The sequence below is a fragment of the Microcaecilia unicolor genome, chromosome 2 (assembly GCF_901765095.1).
Source record: "Microcaecilia unicolor chromosome 2, aMicUni1.1, whole genome shotgun sequence".
NCBI lineage: Eukaryota > Metazoa > Chordata > Amphibia > Gymnophiona > Siphonopidae > Microcaecilia > Microcaecilia unicolor.
This window is the reverse complement of record NC_044032.1, coordinates 556663517-556686457: the sequence shown is the minus strand read 5'-3', so window position 1 is coordinate 556686457 and position 22941 is coordinate 556663517. Positions and strand designations below refer to the sequence as shown.

Below are 22941 nucleotides of genomic sequence, written 5' to 3'. Positions count from 1 at the left end.
CGCTGATAATTGCCACTTAACAAGCAATTAACACTAATTGGCATTAATTAGAATTTATACACAGAACTAAGTGTATACTTATACTTATGCTGAGCACTTATAGCACAATATAATTCACAGGAGAGGACGAGCTCTCAATGAAAGAAGTGCTATGTCCCACTAGAGTGGTCTAAACCGACTAGCATGTGGGTGTCCAATTATCTGGGGGAGCACTTCCTATTTATTTTCAAAAATTCCTTTTTTGTGTGTGAATCTTATATTAGTACTTGTTTCCTGGTTCTTTGGTTAAGTGTATTCTATAACAAGATGTGCGTAAATTCTAAGTCGCATAATTGAAAAGGGGGCATGGCCATGGGCAGGTCACAGGGGTTTCTAAAATCCATGCACGTTGTTATAGAATACATAACTACCTGTGACTAAATATTGTCACGGGGACGGGCGCTTGCTGTATTCTATAAACCGTGTGGAAATTTAGGTTTATTCAATAAAGTATGCCTATGATAGTGACTATGATAAAGAATTATCTTTTGGATTCATAGTGCTTTTCATGTCAACTTAACTCTATGAAACATAATAATGTAATGTTCAGATATGTGCATGCAAGCATCTCAGGGGTAGAATTTTGGGCTTTTAGTTCTTGTACCTTATCTGTATAACAGCTTCTATAGGGGAGTGTGGAGAAACAACATCATCATCCAAAATGGTGTTGGGAAAACTGAGCCTTGGGGAGGTACAAGTGTGTTGCTAAAGAATCAGATGTTACACAAAATTTGAATTTCCAAGTCTCAGGACATCTCCTCAGTTTATTCCACAACAGACCATACACCCTTCCACAGTGAGAGTTACATTTGTAGAAGAATTACTTGCCACATGACTTCTGCTGTAATAGAACTTATATTTAAGACAGATGAAACTTTTATAACATTTTAATTCCCATTCTCCAAATGCTAATAATTTACTTTTGAAAACAAAGTTTTGAAACTTTCTAAAAAGAACACCCACAATAAGATTCCTATGCAAGTTATATTAAAAAAGAAATGGTATCAGTGCTTTTCGATGCTTTGGGTACGATATAAAATTTCTTTGGTAGAATTCATGGCAGAGGACTGCAGCCAGTGCCTGATTGAACAGTACATATAGCACCACAAGCCACCAGGTCAGGTTCCAGCCTCCAAAAGTGACACCCATAGCCACATATATCAACAATTCCGCAAAATAGTGTGGGCAAGACACACTTTCAAACCAGTCCCCATAAGGGACACTGTGATCCAAGTTAACGACTTCACCTGAAAATTTAAAAGGAAAACAGAAGTTAGATGAAATGTTAATATGCAAAAATTAGATTTGACTCTTGGAAAGCTGTAATAAAAAGTTCTCAGATATCTGCAGTAAATACCTGTTTGCACATACAGTACAGCTGCATTTTAAAAAGGATGTTCAAATCATAATTCAGATGTCCAAGTCAGGACATCTAAAGTTCCACTGGTATTTTAGAACAAAGCTTTTCTAAAATACATGACAAAATGGACATCTCTGTGCCACTAGGTGCAGCACGAATATCCATTTCAGAAACAAACATATCCAAAACTATGGATGGAAAAGCAGCAGGCACAGAGATGTCCATTTCACAGCACATGATCCCCCCCACACCAAACCCTGCTCTGGACCCAACACTGGTGCCCACCCACAGCCCTACCCTCTCCCACCCCTCACACATCAGGACCTCTACGGGGTGTAGCTGGGCTGTGACACCATTGCTACCTGCAATGGCACCATCTTTGGATCCTGGCAAAAGGCATCATCTTGGATCCTGATACCTCTGCTTTCCAGCAGTGCTAGATGGCAGAGGCACTATCTTGGATTCTGGAGTCATTGCGGGCAGCAAAAGAGACAGACTACTGCTACTCGGTAACAGTGCCATAGCTTAGCTACACTCAGGGTACATCACAGTGGATGGGGGTGGGACAAGGTAGGGCTCTGGGCGAGCACCAATACTGTATTCAGGGGGAGTTTGGCATGTGTGTGTGTGTGGGGGGGGGGGGGGGGGGGGGAGGGATTAGGACTAAATAGGGGATGGAGCCACAGGTATGGAGTTGCATCACCATGGCTTTCAAGGTTCTGGGCCTCTGGATGGAATGGGTGATGTAAATACTCTGTGATGCACTTACCCTGTATTATATTTTGCAGTTACCACAGGGTAAGAACAAACACCTACTGCTCACTCCTAAGAGGGTGCCCTGGATGTCCGAAGAAGCAGGTCTAAACATCCCATGTCCATTTGTTAAGATATGGACATTCCTTCCCTTCTGAAATGAGGAATAGCTGTCCATGATTTAAGCCTACCCAAACACATTCAGACCACACCCCCTCGCCAGATGCACATTCTGAAGCTTTAGATGTTCATATCCTGGACTTGTAAAATCAGGATTTTGACCTCTATGCAACATGGACATTTAACTGGCAGTTTATGAATGTATTAAAATGAATACTGTTTCTAAAATAAGCACCATAGACTGTTTAAACACTTCTAACCTTTTACATTTCTATTGTTTAGGTTAAGTTTATTCATTCACATTCCACCTATAGCTAAATAGAATGCAAAATTACATTAAAAAAATAAATAAAACAGAATAAAACAAACACAAAACATCAGTTATAATATAACATCTCCAACAACCCCTTACTAAACCTCACCCCCACAAAACCAAACAGGTTATGCTTGTTATTAATGCCAAGGTGTAGCTTTGTCACATGAACAGAAGCAAAAAAAGCCAGGCAGACATCCTCATTAAAAGGGCATACTTATCAATATGGATACTGTTAAAGACATTATTTTACCAGTAACTTGTGCAATTTTAGCATAAGTCCCATTTTATGCAATGAGATCTAGTTACTAATAACTGGGGTTCACAGTAAAATAATGTCTTAATGGTAGCCCACGCTGATAGTTTAAAATTACCCCATTAAGAGTGAAGTTGAGTGCACATGCAAATAGTACATGCATATTTTTCCCTGTAGAGGTACTGGCAAATTTTCAGAATAAAAGTATGCACATGCTTCTATTTTGAAAACAACCCCAAGGAATTTATGCATTTACATATGCTTACTCTTTACCACACACAAATTTCTTAATTTACGTGCCTATGTGTGCATTTTATAAAGCATGTGAGTAATGATAAAGTAGTACTAGTAAATATGACCCATTTCCCAACACCAAGAATGTTTCTATTCAATCCAGAAAGCGAAAGCTGCATACCTGTAGAAGGTATTCTCCGAGGACAGCAGGCTGATTGTTCTCACGAATGGGTGACGTCCACGGCAGCCCCCTCCGATCGGAGATCTTTACTAGCAACAGCGTTTGCTAGCCCTCGAGTGCGCATGCACGACCATCTTCCCGCCCGAACGCAAGCAAGCGTGTTTGTCAGTCCAGTGAATAGCAAAGACAAGGGAAGACAGAACTCCAAAGGGGAGGCGGGCGGGTTGGTGAGAACAATCAGCCTGCTGTCCTCGGAGAATACCTTCTACAGGTATGTAGCTTTCGCTTTCTCCGAGGACAAGCAGGCTGCTTGTTCTCACGAATGGGGTATCCCTAGCCCCCAGGCTCACTCAAAACAACAAACATTGGTCAATTGGGCCTCGCAACGGCGAGGACATAACTGAGATTGACCTAACTTCTTCAACTAACTGAGAGTGCAGCCTGGAACAGAATAAAAAATGGGCCTGGGGGGGGGGGGGGGGGGGGTGGAGTTGGATTCTAAACCCCGAACAGATTCTGCAGCCCCGACTGCCTGAACCGACTGTCGCATCGGGTATCCTGCTGAAGGCAGTAATGAGATGTGAATGTGTGGACGGATGACCACGTCGCAGCCTTGCAAATTTCTTCGATAGTGGCTAACTTCAATTGGGCCACTGACGCTGCCATGGCTCTAACACTATGAGCCGTGACATGACCCTCAACAGTCAGCCCAGCCTGGGCGTAAGCGAAGGAAATGCAATCTGCTAGCCAATTGGATATGGTGCGTTTCCCGACAGCCACTCCCCTTCTGTTGGGATCAAAAGAAACAAACATTTGGGCGGACTGTCTGTGGGGCTGTGTCCACTCCAGATAGAAGGCCAATGCTCGTTTGCAGTCCAATGTGTAAGCAGCTGGCGTTCAGCAGGGCTGGTATGAGGACGGGGAAAGAATGTTGGCAAGACAATTGACTGGTTCAGATGGAACTCCGACACCACCTTCGGCAAGAACCTAGGATGAGTACAAAGAACTACTCTGTTATGATGAAATTTGGTATAAGAAGCACGAGCTACCAAGGCTTGAAGCTCACTGACTCTGCGAGCTGAAGTAACTGCCACCAGGGACTGTCTTTCTTCTATGTTTGAGCAGCGCTGCGTACGCCTTGCAGCGCTATAGAATTGCTAAATAGTAGTAGTAGTACCAAGAAAATGACCTTCCAGGTCAAGTACTTCAGATGGCATGAATTCAGTGGCTCGAAAGGAGGTTTCATCAGCTGGGTGAGAACGACATTGAGATCCCATGACACTGGAGGAGGTTTGATGGGGGGCTTTGACAACAGCAAACCTCTCATGAAGCGAACAACTAAAGGCTGTCCTGAGATCGGCTTACCTTCCACATGGTAATGGTATGCACTAATCGCACTAAGATGAACTCTTACAGAGTTGGTCTTAAGACCAGACTCAGACAAGTGCAGTAGGTATTCAAGCACGGTCTGTGTAGGACAAGAGCGAGGATCTAGGGCCTTGCTGTCACACCAGACGGCAAACCTCAAACATAGAAAGAAGTAACTCTTTTTAGTGGAATCTTTCCTGGAAGCAAGCAAGACCCGGGAGACACCCTCGGAGAGACCCAAGGAGGCAAATCTATGCTCTCAACATCCAGGCCGTGAGAGCCAGAGACAGGAGGTTGGGATGCAGAAGCACCCCCTCGTTCTGTGTAATGAGGGTCGGAAAACACTCCAATCTCCACGGTTCTTCGGAGGACAACTCCAGAAGAAGAGGGAACTAGATCTGACACGGCCAGAAAGGAGCGATCAGAATCACCGTGCCTCGGTCTTGTCTGAGTTTCAGCAAAGTCTTCCCCACCAAAGGTATGGGAGGATAAGCATACAGGAGGCCTTCCCCCCAATCTAGGAGAAAGGCATCCGATGCTAGTCTGCCATGGGCCTGAAGTCTGGAACAGAACTGAGGGACCTTGTGGTTGGCTCGGGTAGCAAAGAGATCCACCAAGGGGGAGCCCCACGCTTGGAAGATCACGTGTACCACTTTGGAATTGAGCGACCACTTGTGAGGTTGCATGATCCTGCTCAATCTGTTGGCCAGACTGTTGTTTACGCCTGCCAGATATGTGGCCTGAAGACACATGCCGTATCGACGAGCCCAAAGCCACATTCTGACGGCCTCTTGACACAGAGGGCGAGATCCAGTGCTCCCCTGCTTGTTGATGTAATACATGGCAACCTGGTTGTCTGTCTGAATTTGAATAATTTGGTGGGACGGCCGATCCTTGAAAGCCCTTAGAGCGTTCCAGACCGCTCGTAACTTCAGGAGATTGATCTGTAGACCTTGTTCCTGGAGGGACCAACTCCCTTGGGTGTGAAGCCCATCTACATGAGCTCCCCATCCCAGGAGAGACGCATCCGTCGTCAGCACTTTTTGCGGCTGAGGAATTTGGAAGGGACGTCCCAGAGTCAAATTGGACTGAATTATCCACCACTGCAGGGATTGAAGAAAACTGGTGGACAGCTGGACTACGTCCTCTAGATCCCCAGCAGCTTGGTACCACTGGGAAGCTAGGGTCCATAGAGATGATCTCATGTGAAGACGGGCCAAGGGAGTCACATGAACTGTGGAGGCCATGTGGCCGAGCAATCTCAACATCTGCCGAGCTGTGATCTGCTGAGACGCTTGCACCCAGGAAACGAGGGACAGACGATTTTCGGCCCTCACTTCCGGAAGGTAGGCACGAGCTGTCTGAGAATCCAGCAGAGCTCCTATGAATTCAAGTTTTTGAACTGGAAGAAGGTGGGACTTTGGATAATTTATCACAAACCCTAGTAGCTCCAGGAGTCGAATAGTCATCTGCATGGACTGTAGGGCTCCTGCCTTGGAGGTGTTCTGCACCAGCCAATCGTCGAGGTAAGGGAACACGTGTACTCCCAGTGTGCGTAGAGACGCCGCTACGACAGCCAGGCATTTCGTGAACACCCTGGGCGCGGAGGCGAGACCAAAGTGTAGCACACAATACTGAAAGTGCCGTGTTCCCAGACGGAATCGAAGATACTGTCTGTGAGCTGGCAGTATCGGGATATGAGTGTAAGCATCCTTTAAGCCCAGAGAGCATAGCCAATCGTTTTCCTGAATCATAGGGAGAAGGGTGCCCAGGGAAAGCATCCTGAACTTTTCTCGGACCAGATATTTGTTCAGGGCCCTTAGGTCTAGGATGGGACGCATCCCCCCTGTTTTCTTTTCCACAAGGAAGTACCTGGAATAGAATCCCAGCCCATCTTGCCCCAGTGGCACGGGCTCAACCGCATTGGCGCTGAGAAGGGCGGAGAGTTCCTCTGCAAGTACCTGCTTGTGCTGGAAGCTGAAGGACTGAGCTCCCGGTGGGCAATTTGGAGGCTTTGTGACCAAATTAAACTGTACAGCACTGCGTAACCCTAGTAGTGCTTTAGAAATGTTAAGTAGTAGTAGTAAATTGAGGGAGTATCCTAGCCGGACTATTTGAAGAACCCACTGGTCGGAAGCTTTGAGAGGCCACCTTTGGTGAAAAAATTTTAACCTCCTCCCGACCGGTAGATCGTCCGGCACGGACACGTTGATTGCGGCTATGCTCTGCTGGAGCCAGTCAAAAGCCCGTCCCTTGCTTTTGCTGGGAAGCTGCAGGGGCCTGTGGAGGCGCACGCTGTTGACGAGAACGAGTGCGCTGGGGTTTGGCCTGGGCAGCAGGCTGGCGAGAGGGAGGATTGTACCTATGCTTATTAGAAGAATAGGTAATAGTCCGCCTTCCCCCATAAAAACGTCTACCAGTTGAGGTAGATGCTGAAGGCGTCCGGCGGGAGAATTTGTCGAAAGCAGTGTCCCATTGGTGGAGCTGTTCTACCACCTGTTCGATCTTTTCTCCAAAAATATTATCCCCCCCGCAAGGAGAATCCGCTATCCACTGCTGGAGCCTATTCTCCAGGTCTGAGGCGCGCAGCCATGAGAGTCTGCGCATCACCACACCTTGAGCAGCGGCCCTGGACGTGACATCAAAAGTATCGTAAACACCCCTGGCCAGGAATTTACGACACGCCTTCAGCTGCCTGACCACCTGCTGAAAAGGCTTGGCTTGCTCACCAAGTCCGCCAACTGCCGCACAATGTTCCGCATATGAATGCTCGTGTAGAGCTGGTAGGACTGAATTTTGGAAATGAGCATTGAAGAATGGTAGGCCTTCCTCCCAAAAGAATCCAAGGTTCTAGAGTCTTTGCCCGGGGGCGCCGAAGCATACTCTCTAGAACTCTTGACCATCTTAAGGGCCAGATCCACCACACCAGAGTCATGAGGCAACTGAGTCCGCATCAACTCCGGGTCCCCATGGATCCGATACTGGGATTCGATCTTCTTGGGAATGTGGGGATTAGTTAGTGGCTTTGCCCAGTTCGCCAGCAATGTCTTCTTAAGGACATGATGCATGGGTACTGTGGACGATTCCTTAGGTGGTGAAGGATAGTCCAAAAGCTCAAACATTTCAGCCCTTGGCTCATCCTCCGTAACCACAGGGAAGGGAATGGCCGTAGACATTTCCTGGACAAAGGCCGCGAAAGATAGACTCTCGGGAGGAGAAAGCTGTCTTTCAGGGGAGGGAGTGGGATCAGAAGGAAGACCGTCAGACTCCTCATCTGAGAAATATCTGATGTCTTCCTCTGCCTCCCCACGAGGCCTCACCATCGGTGTCGGACACCAGTTCATGAACTTCTGTCCAAAGCCATGCCGACCTCGACTCCGTAGGAAGATGACCACGGTGGGAGGGTCGAGAGGAAGACTCCCATACCGGCGGCGATGGAGCTCCCTCTATCGATGTCATCGGGGAGTCCGCAAGCACCCCCGGCACCAGAGAAGGGCGCAACAGCTCTTCCAGGATCCCTGGGGGGGTCTGTACCGCAGGAGACCTCGAGGCAGGCGGAGACCTACTCGAGGGCTCACCACCACCAGCAGGGGAATGGACAGCCCTCACCTGCACTCCGGAAGACGAAGCACCCTCTGACGACATCGATACCACCGATGACCTCGGTATCGTAGACGCTGGATCACCGGCAGAAGAGATGGGTACCGCAGACGTCGACACACCAGACGATTACCTCGGTACCGAAGACGTTGAAGCACTGGACGAGGCCCTGAACAAAAGGTTCCACTGGGCCAAACTCGCCGCCTGAGTCCGCTTCTTTGAGAGAAGACAAAGAGTACAGGCCTGGGGGCGATGCCCGGCCCCCAGACGCTGAAGGTACGAAACGTGCCTGTCAATGAGGGAGATAGTCCGGCTGCACTGGGTGCACTTTTTGAAGCCGCTGGCAGGTTTCGAGGACATGGGTGGAAAAATCGCACCGGCGAAGTCAAAATTCGCGATGATGGCTAATGGCACCAAAAAAGTTAGAAAAAACCCGTACGGGTGGCGAAAAATGCCGCGCTTGACAACGAAAGGAAACTTACTGGAAAAAACTCAAAAAAAATTTTTTTTTTTTTAACTAAGAGACACATGACGGAAAAGACAAAAACCGGACACTTCCGAACGGAAGAACGCGGCGAAAAGACGCGAGGTGTCTCCTTGGGGCGCAGACCGACCGAAAAACAGCCGTCCTGAGCCGCGGAAAAAAGAAGATTGACGAACACGCTCACGTTCGGGCGGGAAGACGGTCGTGCATGCGCACGCGAGGGCTAGCAAACGCTGTTGCTAGTGAAGATCTCCGATTGGAGGGGGTTGCCGTGGACGTCACCCATTCGTGAGAACAAGCAGCCCACTTGTCCTCGGACAAAAGTTAGCTACATACAGGCACAATTTTCCGTACATTTTGGGCATGCAATTCTTTAAACACCTGTTTTCTGCATGGAAAGTACTGATTTATGCACAGAAAATGACTTTTAAAATTTCCCTCAAAGTGAAAATACTCCATATTGAAAAACTCTAAAATACAATCCATGTGTTCACATTTACCCCTTAATTCTATAAAAGTAGCTAAAAATTGAGCACGCAAATTGCATGTGCAATTTAATTGAATGAGCTAATTGGCACCAATTGGCTTAACAAGCAATTATTGACACTCCTTAGATTTAATTGGCTTTTACGCTCATCTCGAAAAAAGGTCATGGAAATGGGAGAGTCATGGGCGGTTCAGGATGGATCATGGGCATAGTTTTGGTTATGTGCACAATTATAAAATAAGGGGGCTCTGTGCCTAAATTTAGGCATGGGTATTTGTACGTTTTTGTTGGTGCAAATGGATGCATCTGAATTTAAGCATGACCCCTGGGACTCAAACTGCCCTGCCTGCTGGTTCCAGGCTCTCTATCTGACTCTGTGTTGTCGCCTGCATAGGGAAAATAGAGGAAGTGTATCTTTTGCACTAGCTAAACTAGCAGTCTGCTGCAGCCTTCCTGAACATACCCCCTCCATGTGCATTTCTAGATCACAGCTGATGAATGGCATTGTCAGGCAACCCAAAGATGTATGCCTCTATATCAAACATTGCAGGATCCAAGGGGTACGGTGCTCTGAAGCTCAGCGGCTAGGGTGCCACACACAGCTAGGTTTACAGAAGGAGGCATTGTGGAAGGGTGTGGAGGGCACAGTGAGAGGAACAAAGAAGTGTGGAAAGCAGAAATTGACACAGGTTGGTGATGGGCCTAGGCGGAGGGGGGGGGGGGGGGGGGAGGAGAGAAGACACAAACATAAAAGATACAGCAGTCCCCCACCTGGCGGGCTGAATGGCCCCAGACCTGCCCACTAACCATTACTCCATGTGCAATTGTTGGGACATAGCCCCTGATAACCAGCCTTGCAGCATGCACTCAGGTGTACCTTCTTCCCCCATCCTCCACCTATCTGAGAACCTGGGAGTGCTATCAATTAGGTCCCCCACACTATCCCTGCTAGAGGAAGAAAGGACAGCACAGAGAAAACAGCCAACACAGCTTGGTTTGCCCAAATGTACCTGACTTCCCAGCCTGTGCTGAGGTGTCCTGGCTTCCCAGGCCATGGATGCCCTCCTGGGGAAGGAAACTGTGCACCATGCACTCCACTGGGGTAAGGTTCACAGTGTCCACACCTGGCGGGTTGGCCCTAGCCTTGCATCTCACCAGCCTCTTCAGCTGCCTCTACTTTCTTTTGATGTCCTCTATAGATCTATGTGTGTGGTAGACCACATTAAGCTAGAATGGTGAGCCATTCCTTTTCCTTGGTATATGCACATATAGTTTTGCCCCTTGGGAGCAAAGAGATTGAGTGCCATGATCTCCTTGACAAGGAGCTCAATCTTGCCATCACTGAAATTGCACTTCCTGCTTGGGGCCTTCCGTTTGGGAGATGGGAGGGTTTTTTTTTTTTTAAATGACTCACACATGGAAACGTTTTGGGAAGAATGATGTCTAAATCCTGAGTTTAGATGCCATTTTCAAACCTCATTGTTGCCTTAACTTTCCTAAGGGGGAGGTGGCTTCTCATCTGCCTGGAATTTCCACACCTGGCTAGAAACTAACTCATTTGCTCTCCATTCTGTCTCTGCAGTATTAGGCAGCTGAACCCTGGAAGCCATGAGCCAGCTGGAGTCCCCTTTTGCCACTATCCCCAGGTATGCACAGACCTCTGATCCTACCCTTCTCCTTCTGCTAGGAAGATGACTTGAGACTTGGTATGCCTTATGTCTCTGCTAACAAAGGATTATTTACTTTTTGCAGGACCTGGATGCTGGACAAGATACAGCACAGGCACTGGTTAGCAGGAACACAAGGGACAGCAGTGGACTGTGATACAAAATGATTTCATGCTATTTACTTATTTATTGTTGAAAAACTAACACAATGGGACTATGGGGATATGTGCAGGTGAGGTAGACAGCCACAAATGGGTGTCTCCAAGACATTCTTGTCTTGGAGACACCCATTTGTGGCTGCCTGCCTAACCAACGATGGGGGGGGGGGGGGGGGAGGGAGGGAGGATGTCCTGGGATTGGGTGCATGCATGATGTTATCCACAGGATGATGTCACCCTACTGTGAGAACACTTGGCCTGCTGTCTTCAGAGAACACCTGCTACAGGTGAATAACTTTGCTTTCTCCGAGGACAAGCAGGCCGTCGTATTCTTAGCTACCCTAGCTACCAGATTCACCAAAAACAACAATGCTTGGAGAATAGGGACTCAAAATATCAAAGCCTGGAAGTCAATTAACCTGAAAATATTTACAAACTAGCTGTGAAAGTGCAGCCTGGAACTAAACAAAGTTGGGCCGAGGAGGGGGGGGGGGGGGGGGGGAGGGGAGGGGTGTGGAGTTGGATTCTAGACACCAAACAAAATTTCTCAGGACTATCGTGTTGGGTATCTTGCTCAAGGCAATGAGATATGAGTGTGGGTAGAGATGACCATGTCACAGCCTTGCAAATCTCCTCTATAGAGGCTGACCTCAAGTGGGCTAATGATGTAGCCATAGCTCCAACATTATGAGCTTTGACATGACCTTCCAGAGTCAGCCCAGCCTGGCCATAAGTAAAAGAGATGCAATCTGCTAGCCAATTAGAAATTGTGCATTTGCTGATGGATAACCCTGTCCTGCTTGGGTCAGACGAAACAAAAAGCTGGGAGGACTGTCTATGGGGTTTAGTCCACTCCAGATAGAAGGCTAAGGCTCATCTGCAGTCTAAGGCACGCAGTACACTCTTGCCAGGATGGGCATGTGGTTTGGGGAAAAAAGTTGGCAGGATGACAGACTGATTAAGATGGAACTCCGACACTACCTTAGGAAGGAACTTAGAGTGTGTCCGGAGAACTATTCTATTATGGTGAAACTTAAGTGTAAGGTGGATCAGCTACTACAGCCTGAAGCTCACCAACTCTGCGAGCTGAAGTGATCGCCACCAAAACACAACTTTCCACGTCATAAGTACATATGTATTGCCATACTGTTTCCAACAGTGGCCAATCCAGGTCACAAATACCTGGCAAGATCCCCAAAAAGTACAATACATTTTATGCTGCTTATCCCAGAAATAAGCAGTGGATTTTTCCCAAGTCCATTTTAATGATGGTCTATGGACTTTTCCTTTAGGAAGATAGCCAAACCTTTTTTAAACCCAGCTGAGCTAACCACCTTTACCACATTCTCTGGCAATGAATTCTTGAGTATAATTACACGTTGAGTGAAGAAAAAATTTCTCCGATTTGTTTTAAATTCACTACTTTGTATCTTCATTCCATGTCCCCTAGTCCTAGTATTTTTGGAAAGAGTAAACAATTCACGTTTACCCGTTCCAATCCACTCATTAATTTATAGAACTCTATCATATCTCCCCTCAGCCGTCTTTTCTCCAAGCTGAAGAGTCCTAGCTGATTCACTTTCCTCATAGGGAAGTCATTCCATCCCCTTTATCATTTTCGTCACACTTCTCTGTACCTTTTCTAAATCCACTATCAGGGGCATTTTCGAAAGAGAAGGGCGCCCATCTTCCGACACAAATCGGGAGATGGGCGTCCTTCTCTCAGGGTCGCCCAAATCGGCATAATCGAAAGCCGATTTTGGGCGTCCTCAACTGCTTTCCGTCACGGGGACGACCAAAGTTCCGGGGGGGGGGGGGGGGGGGGAGGGGCGTGTCGACAGCGTACCAAAGGTGGGACGAGGGCATTCTTAAGAGATGGGCGTCCTCGGCCGATAATGGAAAAAAGTAGGGAGTCCCTGACTAGCATTTGGCCGACTTTACTTGGTCCATTTTTTTTCACGACCAAGCCTCGATAAGGTGCCCGAACTGACCAGATGACCACTGGAGGGAATCGGGGATGATGTCCCCTTACTCCCCCCCCCCCAGTGGTCACCAACCCCCTCCACCCAAAAAAACCATTAAAAAAAACATTTTTTTCCAGCCTCTATGCCAGCCTCAAATGTCATACCCAGCTCCATCACAGCAGTATGCAGGTCCCTTGAGCAGTTTTTAGTGGGTGCAGTGCACTTCAGGCAAGCGGACCCAGGCCCATCCCCCCTACCTGTTACACTTGTGGTGGTAAATGTGAGCCCTCCAAAACCCACCAGAAACCCACTGTACCCACATGTAGGTGCTCCCCTTCATCCTTAAGGGCTGTGGTAGTAGTGTACAGTTGTGAGTGAGTTTTGGGGGGCTCAGCACCCAAGATAAGGGAGCTATGCATCTGGGAGCAATTTCTGAAGTCCACTGCAGTGCCCCCTAGGGTGCCCGGTTGGTGTCCTGGCATTTGACGGGTACCAGTGCACTACGAATGCTGGCTCTTCCCACGACCAAATGGCTTGGATTTGGTCGTTTTTGAGATGATTGTCCTCGATTTCCATTATCGGTGAAAACCGAGGTCGCCCATCTCTAAGGTCGACCATCTCAATATTTAGGTCGCCCATCTCTTAAGTTGACCTAAATGCTGAGATTTGGGCGTCCCCGACCGTATTATTGAAACGAAAGATGGACGCCCAACTTGATTCGATAATACGGGATGCCCTGTCCCTTCGAGGGGACGTCCTCAGAGACGGGCGCCCTTAGAGATGGTCGTCCCCGTTCGATTATCCCCCTCCACATCTTTTTTGACATGAATTGAACACAATTTTTGAGGTGCGGTCACACCATGGAGCAATACAAGGGCATTATAAAGTCCTCATTTTTGTTTTCCATTCCTTTCCTAATAATACCTAACATTCTATTTGCTTTCTTAGCTGTCGCTGAACACTGAGCAGAGGGTTTCAACGTATCATCGACGACGATGCCTAGATTCCTTTTTTGGTCGGTGACTCCTAATGTGGAACCTTGCATTACGTAGCTATAATTTGGGTTTCTCTTTCCAACATGCATCACTTTGCACTTGCTCACATTAAACATCATCTGCCATTTAGACTCCCAGTCTCATAAGGTCCTCTCGTAATTTTTCACAATCCTCTTGTGATTTAACTTTGAATAACTTTGTGTCTTCAGCAAATTTAATCACCTCACTAGTTACACCCAGCACAGACCCCTGGAGAAGCCCACTAAGAATACTGATCATTTAACCCTACTCTGTTTTCTATTTTTAGCCAGTTTTTAATCCACAATAGGACACTACCTCCTATCCCATGACTCGCCAATTTCCTCTGGTCTTCAAATGCCTTTTGAAAATCTAGATACACAATATCGACTGGCTCACCTTTATCCACATGTTTGTTTACCGCTTCAAAGAAATGTAATTGATTGGCGAGGCAAGATTTCCCTTCAATAAATCCATGTTGGCTTTCTCTCACTAATCTATGCTTTTGAATATGCTCTAATTTTTTTCTTTATTATAGTCTCTACCATTTTGCCTGGCACTGACATCAGGCTCACTTGTCTATAATTTCCTGGATCTCCCCTTGAACCTTTTTAAAAAAATCGGCGTTACACTGGCCACCCTCCAATCTTCCGGTACCACGCTCGATTTTAAAGATAAATGACATAGAGGCATATTTTCAAAGCACTTTGGGAGGCTAAGTTCCATAGGTTTCTATGGAACTTTGGGAGGCTAAGTGCTTTGAAAATGAGCTTGATATTCTAACAATAGTTCCGTAAGTTCATTTTTCTATTCTATCAGTACTCTGGGATGAATACCATCCAGTCCAGGAGATTTCCTACTCTTCAATTTGTCAAATTGCCCCATTACATCGTCCAGGTTTATAGAGATTTCATTCAGTTTCTCCGACTCATCAGCTTTGAATACCATGTATCTCTCCCAAATCTTCCTCAGTGAGAAGACTGAAGCAAAGAATTCATTTAATCTCTCCACTGTGGATTTGTCTTCCCTGATTGCCCCTTTTACCCCTCAGACCAACCGATTCTTTTGCCAGCGTCTTGCTTTTAATATACCTAAAAAAAACTTTTACTATATGTTTTTGCCTCCAATGCAATCATTTTTTTCAAAGTCCCTCTTTTCCTTCCTTATCAGCGCTTCACATTTGACTTTGACATTCCTTATGCTGTTTTATTATTATTTTCAGTTGGTTCCTTTCCATTTTCTGAAGGATTTTCTTTGAACTCTAATAGCTTCCTTCACCTCACTTTTTAATCTCCTTTTTTAATACATGGAATATATTTGGCCTGGGCTTCCAGGATGGCATTTTTGAACAGCATCCATGCCTGATGTAAATTTTTGACCCTCGCAGCTGCTCCCTTAAGTTTTTTTTTCACCATGCTTCTCTTTTTATCATAGTTTCTTTTTTGAAAGTTAAATGCTAATGTACTTTATTTCCTGTGTATACTTACTCCAAAGCTAATATCAAATCTGATCATATTATGATCACTGTTATCAAGCGGCCTCATCACCATTACCTCCCACACCAGATCATGCCCTCCACTAAGAACTAGGTCTAGAATATTTCTTTCTCCTCTCGGCTCCTGTACCAGCTGCTCCATAAAGCAGTCCTTGATTTCATCAAGGAAGTTTACCTCCCTAGTATGCCTTGATGTTACATTTACCCAATCAATATCGGGGTAATTGAAATCACCCATTATTATTGTGTTGCCCAGTTTGTTAGCCTCCCTAATTTCCACTAACATTTATACATCTGTCTGTTCATCCTGGCCAGGCGGATGGTAGTACACTCATATCACTATCCTTTTCCCCTTTACACATGGAATTTCAATCCATAGAATTTTCAATCTATTTGATTCAAGGCCCTCCTTAACATACAATGCTATCCCTCCACCAATTCGATCCACCCTAGCACTACGATATAATTTGTACCCTGGTATGACAGTGTCCACTGGTTATCCTCCTTCCACCAGGTCTCAGAGATGCCTATTATATCTAATTTTTCATTTAGTGCAATATATTCTAACTCTCCCATCTTATGCTTCTGGCATTCACATATAGACATTTGAAACTATGTTTATTGTTCCTATTTACATCATGCTCAATAATTGACAGTATTAATTTGCAATCTTTTGTCTGATTTTTATTTAAGGACACCTGATCTACTATGGTCTCTTTTGCAACCTCACTATCAGTATGCCCTATCTTCTCTGTTTTGGTGATATCTTTGAAAGATACCTTATTCTGAACCACGCGCTTTTGAACGACTGTTGGCCTTCCCCCAGTTTCTAGTTTAAAAGCTGCTCTATCTCCTTTTTAAATGCCGATGCCAGCAGCCTGGTCCCACCCTGGTTAAGGTGGAGCCATCCTTTCGGAATAGGCTCCTCCTTCCCCAGAATGTTGCCCAGTTCCTAACAAATCTAAAACCCTCCTCCCTGCATCATCATCTCATCTATGCATTGAGACTCTGGAGTTCTGCCTGTCACATGGGCCCTGCGAATGGAATGAGTAGCACTTCAGAAAATGCTACCCTAGAGGTTCTGGATTTGAGCTTTCAACCTAGGAGCCAGAGAGATGTGGTAGCCGTGTTAGTCCACTTTTATCAATAGAAATAGAACAAAATAAAACATGGAAGAGAAAATAAGATGATACCTTTTTTACTGGACATAACTTAATACATTTTTTGATTAGCTTTCCAAGGTAGCCCTTCTTCGTCAGATCAAAAATAAGCAAATGTTGATAGATGGCAATATATATAAATGACAAAACTCATTCTGATCCGCTTCACTCGTTATATGAGACAACTCAATACAAAAAAGTGAAGACCATACAACACTCTCTAGTGGATGGAGGAAATAGATCTCATCATACTGTGGCAATGAGAACACAGTTCTTCTAATGTCTTTGAAGCACACAGTTAAAAGTAATCACAAATCAAAAAACCTCCTGAAATTTTTTTGTTTTTTATGTTGCAAAATAATTTTAGTATTTTGTTGTTTGATTTTAACTTTGCTCACTATTCAAGATCTCATCAGATACTGTCTCACAACCAAATATTAGGAAAACCCAGGACTTATCTGAAGAATGCAGCGTTCATGTGAACATAGGTTCAACCCCAGCTGCCAAGCTCAAATCAGTGTGGTCCCAACTGACCCATTTCACAGTAGCTTCATCAGGAAACCCACTGGTAGTGGCTATGCTGCTGCTGGAAAATTGTCTGCTCCCTGCTCGCCACTACCAGTGGCTGAATGAGTCTGTTCCTATTTTCAGTTGAGTGGAGCCATGTCCATGCTCTGAAGAGCGTTGAGGTACATCCCTTCTCTCCAGCTCCAGGGAAGCTTCCTAACCCAATATCGAGAGCAGTACTGTGTCGATGTCAACACCCTTCGAGGTGCTGGCGTTTAGGATATCTGCACAGGCATGGGCTGAGCCTCAGGAAAACTCTGGGGCTGATCTGCAGCTGCTGTAAGCACCCTCAATGCTTGAGCAGTTTGCAGATGCATCATCTGTGCCAGCTCCTCCCTAAGCATGGTTCTGAACCACTCATCAAAAAGAAGGCATCAGCAAAGGCGGGGGGAGCTGGAAGAAAGGCAGCCTGAGAAAGCATTGGTGCCCAACTGGTATCTGAGTGAAGACTTGCGCACTGGCACCTCTTCCAAAAAGAGGGGGAGCACTCCTCCCGATGCTGGCACTTCTTGGGTACTGGTGAAGCTGATGCCCTGGTACTCCCAGCATTGTGAGTCGATGAGGACCGATGCTTGTGCTTCTTGGGCTTCCCCTGATGCTCAGCATTGCAGTCCTTCAGTACAGACAAGGATGACGAACCTGTATGTGGGTGGGAGTGCATTTGTCTGCGGGTGCATGTGCTTGTGTGTTTGGCTTTGAGTGTCCCTGTGATTGGGAGAGTTCTGAACCCCAACATTTTCTTGAGTTAGAAAGAATAAAGAGACAGAGACTTGCTAACTGCTAGATGCATCTATTTTGTGCCCACCAGTGGAAACTGTGATCTGCTGCATCCTATATTCATCACTCTATGGCTTTTACTTTTCCAAAATCTAGCAAGATGTGAAAGACTAGCCAAGAAGACTGGAAGACAAAAACAGACTATCACAGACAACGCACTGTCCATATATGCTATGATATTATGCATTTAAAGACAGGTTAAATTGCTGCTTTCAATAAGTTTATGAGCTGAAAACTATAATGTGTGTGCGTGGGGGGGAGGGGACACAACTTACCAGATTTACTTCTTCTCAGACTTGCGAGAATCACATGACAATGAAACTGATGACAAGAAGCCCAAATGTAAATCAATATTCCCAAGATCTGGTGCCAGCGTGCTTGATCAACAAGGTCTGAAAGAGACACTGAAAGCAATTTATAGAAAAATGTCACCAATGTTAAAACCACCATACTATAGAATACAATGAGGTATAATTTCAAAGCACTTAGTTACTATGGAACTTTGTAAGTCTAAGGGTTTTAAAAATATGCTTCAATGTATAACTATTATTTTCTTTATTTACAACCAAGTTTTTGTTTATATCTTAATCAGTTGTAATGAACGGTTATGTGTATTACCTTATAGAAACAATAACAAAAAAGTGATCCACAAATATATATTCAAAACAAGAGATAGCAAAATAACAAATATCTATGTAAGAAAGCAAGGAAAAGCCTCAAACAGCTCCAAACTAAAAACGTTTATAGAGTTACAGGTGATCCTATACGGATCTACTCTTCATCATCGGCTAAAAAACCTTCTATTTATATACAATTCTTAGTATCATAGAATATAGAAATTGGTAGTTTGCATAGAACTTATATCAAGTGGTCTTTCTTAATGCTGTACTTATCTTAACTGAAATTACTTGGTGCCTCATAACCAGAAACCTATTTCTCCCTTCTTGTGTGACCTTATTTAAATCTGGAAAAATCCAAACTTTCTGACCCAGAAACAATTTTTTGTCTGGCGAAAATATGATTTCAACACATGCTCCCTGTCCTGAGGAAAAACAAAAGTCACCAGCAGAATCTCTCGAGGAACCACCTCTGAATCAGATTTTTCAAGAAATGCTGTTAAGTCTAAACTGTCCTAGGATATTTCTTCCAACTCCAAATTTGGAGCTGCTCCAGAGGACTGTACCTGAACTACAGAAGCCTTTGATTTAGAGGAAACATAATATGACTTAGCAATTGGAAAAAAAACTTCCTTAGGTATCATCAGAATTTGCTCCGATAGCTCCGCAAGACCTGACTAGAAGAGAAAATAGAGTGCTTAGGAAAATTTAAAAAGCATAAGTTCATGAACCTCATTGCATTCAAATTCTCTACTCATCTATTTACAACAATCTCGTCTTTCACCAATGCAGTACTTAATTTCTGGGAATCGATACTCTCCAGGTCCAACTTCTCGACTGTAAATGGCATAGTTGACAGTGAGCGCTCCTTCTTTACCACAGTCGTACTAAACATTGCCACAGCCTTTGTTAAAAGAGTAACTGCAGCATGCAGAGAGGTTAGACCTTTCCAAACCAGGTCCAAAGTAAATGTTTCAGGTCTTACTAGAGGGAGAGGAACCTTCAATGCTTCCAAAACCGATTCCTGTAGTAAAGCATGAGGTAATGCATTCAAAGGACTCTGACCCCACTGGTCAAACCCAATCCCCTCCTGCAAAGGCATCCCAGGAGCAGTTTCACACTGCAGGTTCTCCTCTCCAGAAGAAGCGCCATCCTGCGATGCTAACTGCTGCAACCCTTGCACGGTCGAGTGCTCCAACACTGGGAGGGGAGGCGCCTGCAACTGGTCCGGGCTCAAGGTAGTATCGGCATCTCCCATGGCTGTTGCTTCAGACAGCGCAGCAGAAGAGACCAGTGTTTTCGTCATCGCAAGGGCCTCAGCAATGGAAATTTGCCAGTAAGGGGCCGCCTGCTGAGGCTCAGAGGGAAAATCTTGCGGCTTGCCCTTTAGTTTCTTCCCCATAACAAAAACAGGAAAGTGCAGAGTTGCTCTTTTGCATGACCTCCCTCAAGCGGCCATCTTAGATTCTCCATTTTCAAACCGCTTCTGTAGATAAAACAGTAGAAATGGGATTTTTTTTTTTAAATATAAAGCTTTCTGCGCTACATATGAGGAAAAGTACAAGTGTAGGGGGACAGGAAGTAATATCAACACCCGATATTGCTGCCTAAACCTGGAGCACTCCAATGTCTGTTATTGAGTTAGACATGGGAAAAGCCACTGCTTGCCTCACGATTGGTAGCATGGAATATTGCTAATTGGGTTTCTATCAGGTACTTGTGATGTGGATTGGCCACTGTTGGAAGCAGGATACTGGTCTAGATGAACCATTGGTCTGACCCAGTTTGGCTTTTATTATTTATTTATGACATTTATATCCCACATTAGCCCGAGTAGAACTCAGGTTCAATGTGGCTTATATAACAATTTCTAACAATTAGAAAAAGCATAAACATGTTCAAAATACATTAACAGAAAGTAAAATACATCATATATTGTTAGACCAGTAAAACCTACTTAGTGATTTAAGCTAGATAATTGAAATATGGAGGAAAAAGGTAAAGGGCTAGGATTAACAGGGATAGACAGGAGTAGTGAGGGGTGGGATGAGGTAAAAATAACACTATGAGTTTATTTGAGAAGAGTGCTTATTTCCTTAAAGGCTAGATTGAAGAAGTAAGTTTTCAACAGACTTCGGAAGTACAAATAATTATCAGTGCATTTGATGGTTTTAGGTAAGGGGTTCCAAATTTTAGTGCCTTGATATGAAAAGTTAGCAGTATGGATTGTTTTGTAGGTTATTTTCTTACAATTCAGGAAATATAGAATAAGATATTCTCTAAATAATTTAGAAGCATTATGTAAGGGTAATTTAATGAGGTTGTTCATATATATTGGGGCCAAATCATACAAAATGTTGTGAATGAAGGTACATAGCTTGAATGATATTCTATCTTTTATTGGCAGCCAATGCAAATCATAAAGAAGGGGGGTTTGCTTTGGCAAAGCATGGTAGTCTGAATATGAATATTATGTTCTTAAGTCCAAGTAACAATAAGCCCATATTCCAAGTTTTGTATCAGCACAGTCTTCATGCGGTTGCAGCCTGAGCACCCGAGCCTGAAAGAAGCACGACTGAGGAGGAAAATGATGGACCTCGAGGAGTATGCCTAGCAGGGAGATAACAAAGCTTACTTCCTGTGAGCATGCCTATCACAGCTGACCACATGCACAATAGTGCTGAAGGTAGAGGTACACAGTGAAACGAGGTGAGCAGGCAACCTGGCTGATGCAGTAGACCTGGAATAATAGGGCTGAAGAACCAGACCTGCAAGTGGAGATGTGAGAGTGATTCCAAGAACTTAGAAGTGTGATGTGAACAAGCTCAAAATAGAAATAATTGATAATATATCAGAGGTCTGAACCAATGTTCAATGAAACAGGCAAGCAAATAGGCAAGCAAGCAGACAAGGTAGACATGGCTGAAAGACCAGAGTGACACGCTGGAGTGAGCAGTGGGTAATTAGCCTAACCTGCAGTTCTCTCCTGCAGTGACTCTCCTGCTTTCTGCTTTGTATCAGGTGCTCTTCCTGTTTTACTTTAAAAGAATCACTTAATATATACTCAGGTTTGTTACTCTTTTTTTATACACCTGTCATGAATGCCTAGCCACCCGCATGGTGTTACTTCGCGGCCACATACAGGGTCTATCCCCAGCACAGCTCGGGTCCGCCTGCCTCATGTTCTACACTAGCACTCTCCTCCCCCTGACTGGGTCACAACTGCCTCTGGGCAAGTCTCCCACTCTCAAACTATCCCCAGTGATTTCTAGGTTACCAGGACCACACTCTCAGTGGTTCCACAGTTCCCAACACACAAACTACCAGGATTCTTTATCAGTCCAGACAGGCAGAGGCAATAAACATTTACTGTCTTAAAAACTGAACAATGAACAAAAAAAATGTGCAATCAGCAAACAGTAACAGGTAACTGAAGTATGGATCAATAATAAAACTAGCTAAACGTTTGTTTACTTCCTAGAAAGTACTTGGGGAGATCAGGGCATATATCTGTTCACAGAGCTTCAGAAAAGAGCGCTCTCTCTCTCTTCTCCCAGGCTGAAACTGAAGCAACAGCCAACAACACATGCTGGGCAATTTCAAACTCCAGGCCAATCAGAGCCCAGTCAACAAGATTTAAAAAGTATACTGCTGCTTGCTTACTGCTTGTGTTAAAGGAAAAGAACATTCAGTTCCCTGTAACCACTTTACAGCAAAGAAGCACCACCAGCTGGCTAAATAGGAGAAATACACTTCAAGGCATAATTAAAACAGGAAAATATCTAATACATTTTACAGGCTTAAATTAAAACACACTGTTTTTTTTTCCACAGTACCAATAGGAGGATATTAATTTACCTTCTCTCCCTTAAATTTGTTCATCATCTTACTACAGGCTTTTTCTTTTGCCCCCACTTCAAAAGGTAGCAGGAAGCCATACTCGTATCTATACTCTATAGGGATCTGTCCCTTCTGGAACTGTAAGCAGTAGTAGCATTGTTGAAGGATAATCAAGAAATCAGTTGGGCTCATTTTTGAAAGAGAAGGGCGTCCATCTTTCGACATAAATCGGAAGATGGACGTCCTTCTCCCAGGGACGTCCAAATCAGTATAATCGAAGCTCGATTTAGGACGTCTTTTTTTTTTTTTGTTACATTTGTACCCTGCGCTTTCCCACTCATGGCAGGCTCAATGCGGCTTACATGGGGCAATGGAGGGTTAAGTGACTTGCCCAGAGTCACAAGGAGCTGCCTGTGCCTGAAGTGGGAATCGAACTCAGTTCCTCAGGACCAAAGTCCACCACCCTAACCACTAGGCCACTGCTCCAC

The 22941-nt window shown here is 45.0% G+C and overlaps 1 protein-coding gene across 1 annotated transcript in view; it reads right to left on the bottom strand.

Annotated features, from left to right (window-relative positions):
* Positions 1 to 577: 577 nt before the first annotated feature.
* SRD5A3 (steroid 5 alpha-reductase 3) overlaps positions 578 to 22941 on the bottom strand; it is a 59042-nt gene continuing 36678 nt past the window's right edge. Inside the window, exons 4-5 of the mRNA XM_030191396.1 lie at positions 18272 to 18400; positions 578 to 1286 (exon numbers count right to left, since the gene is read on the bottom strand). Coding sequence (XP_030047256.1) covers positions 1027 to 1286; positions 18272 to 18400 — 389 coding nt within the window. The 3' untranslated portion in view covers positions 578 to 1026. The remainder of the gene's footprint in view (positions 1287 to 18271; positions 18401 to 22941) is intronic.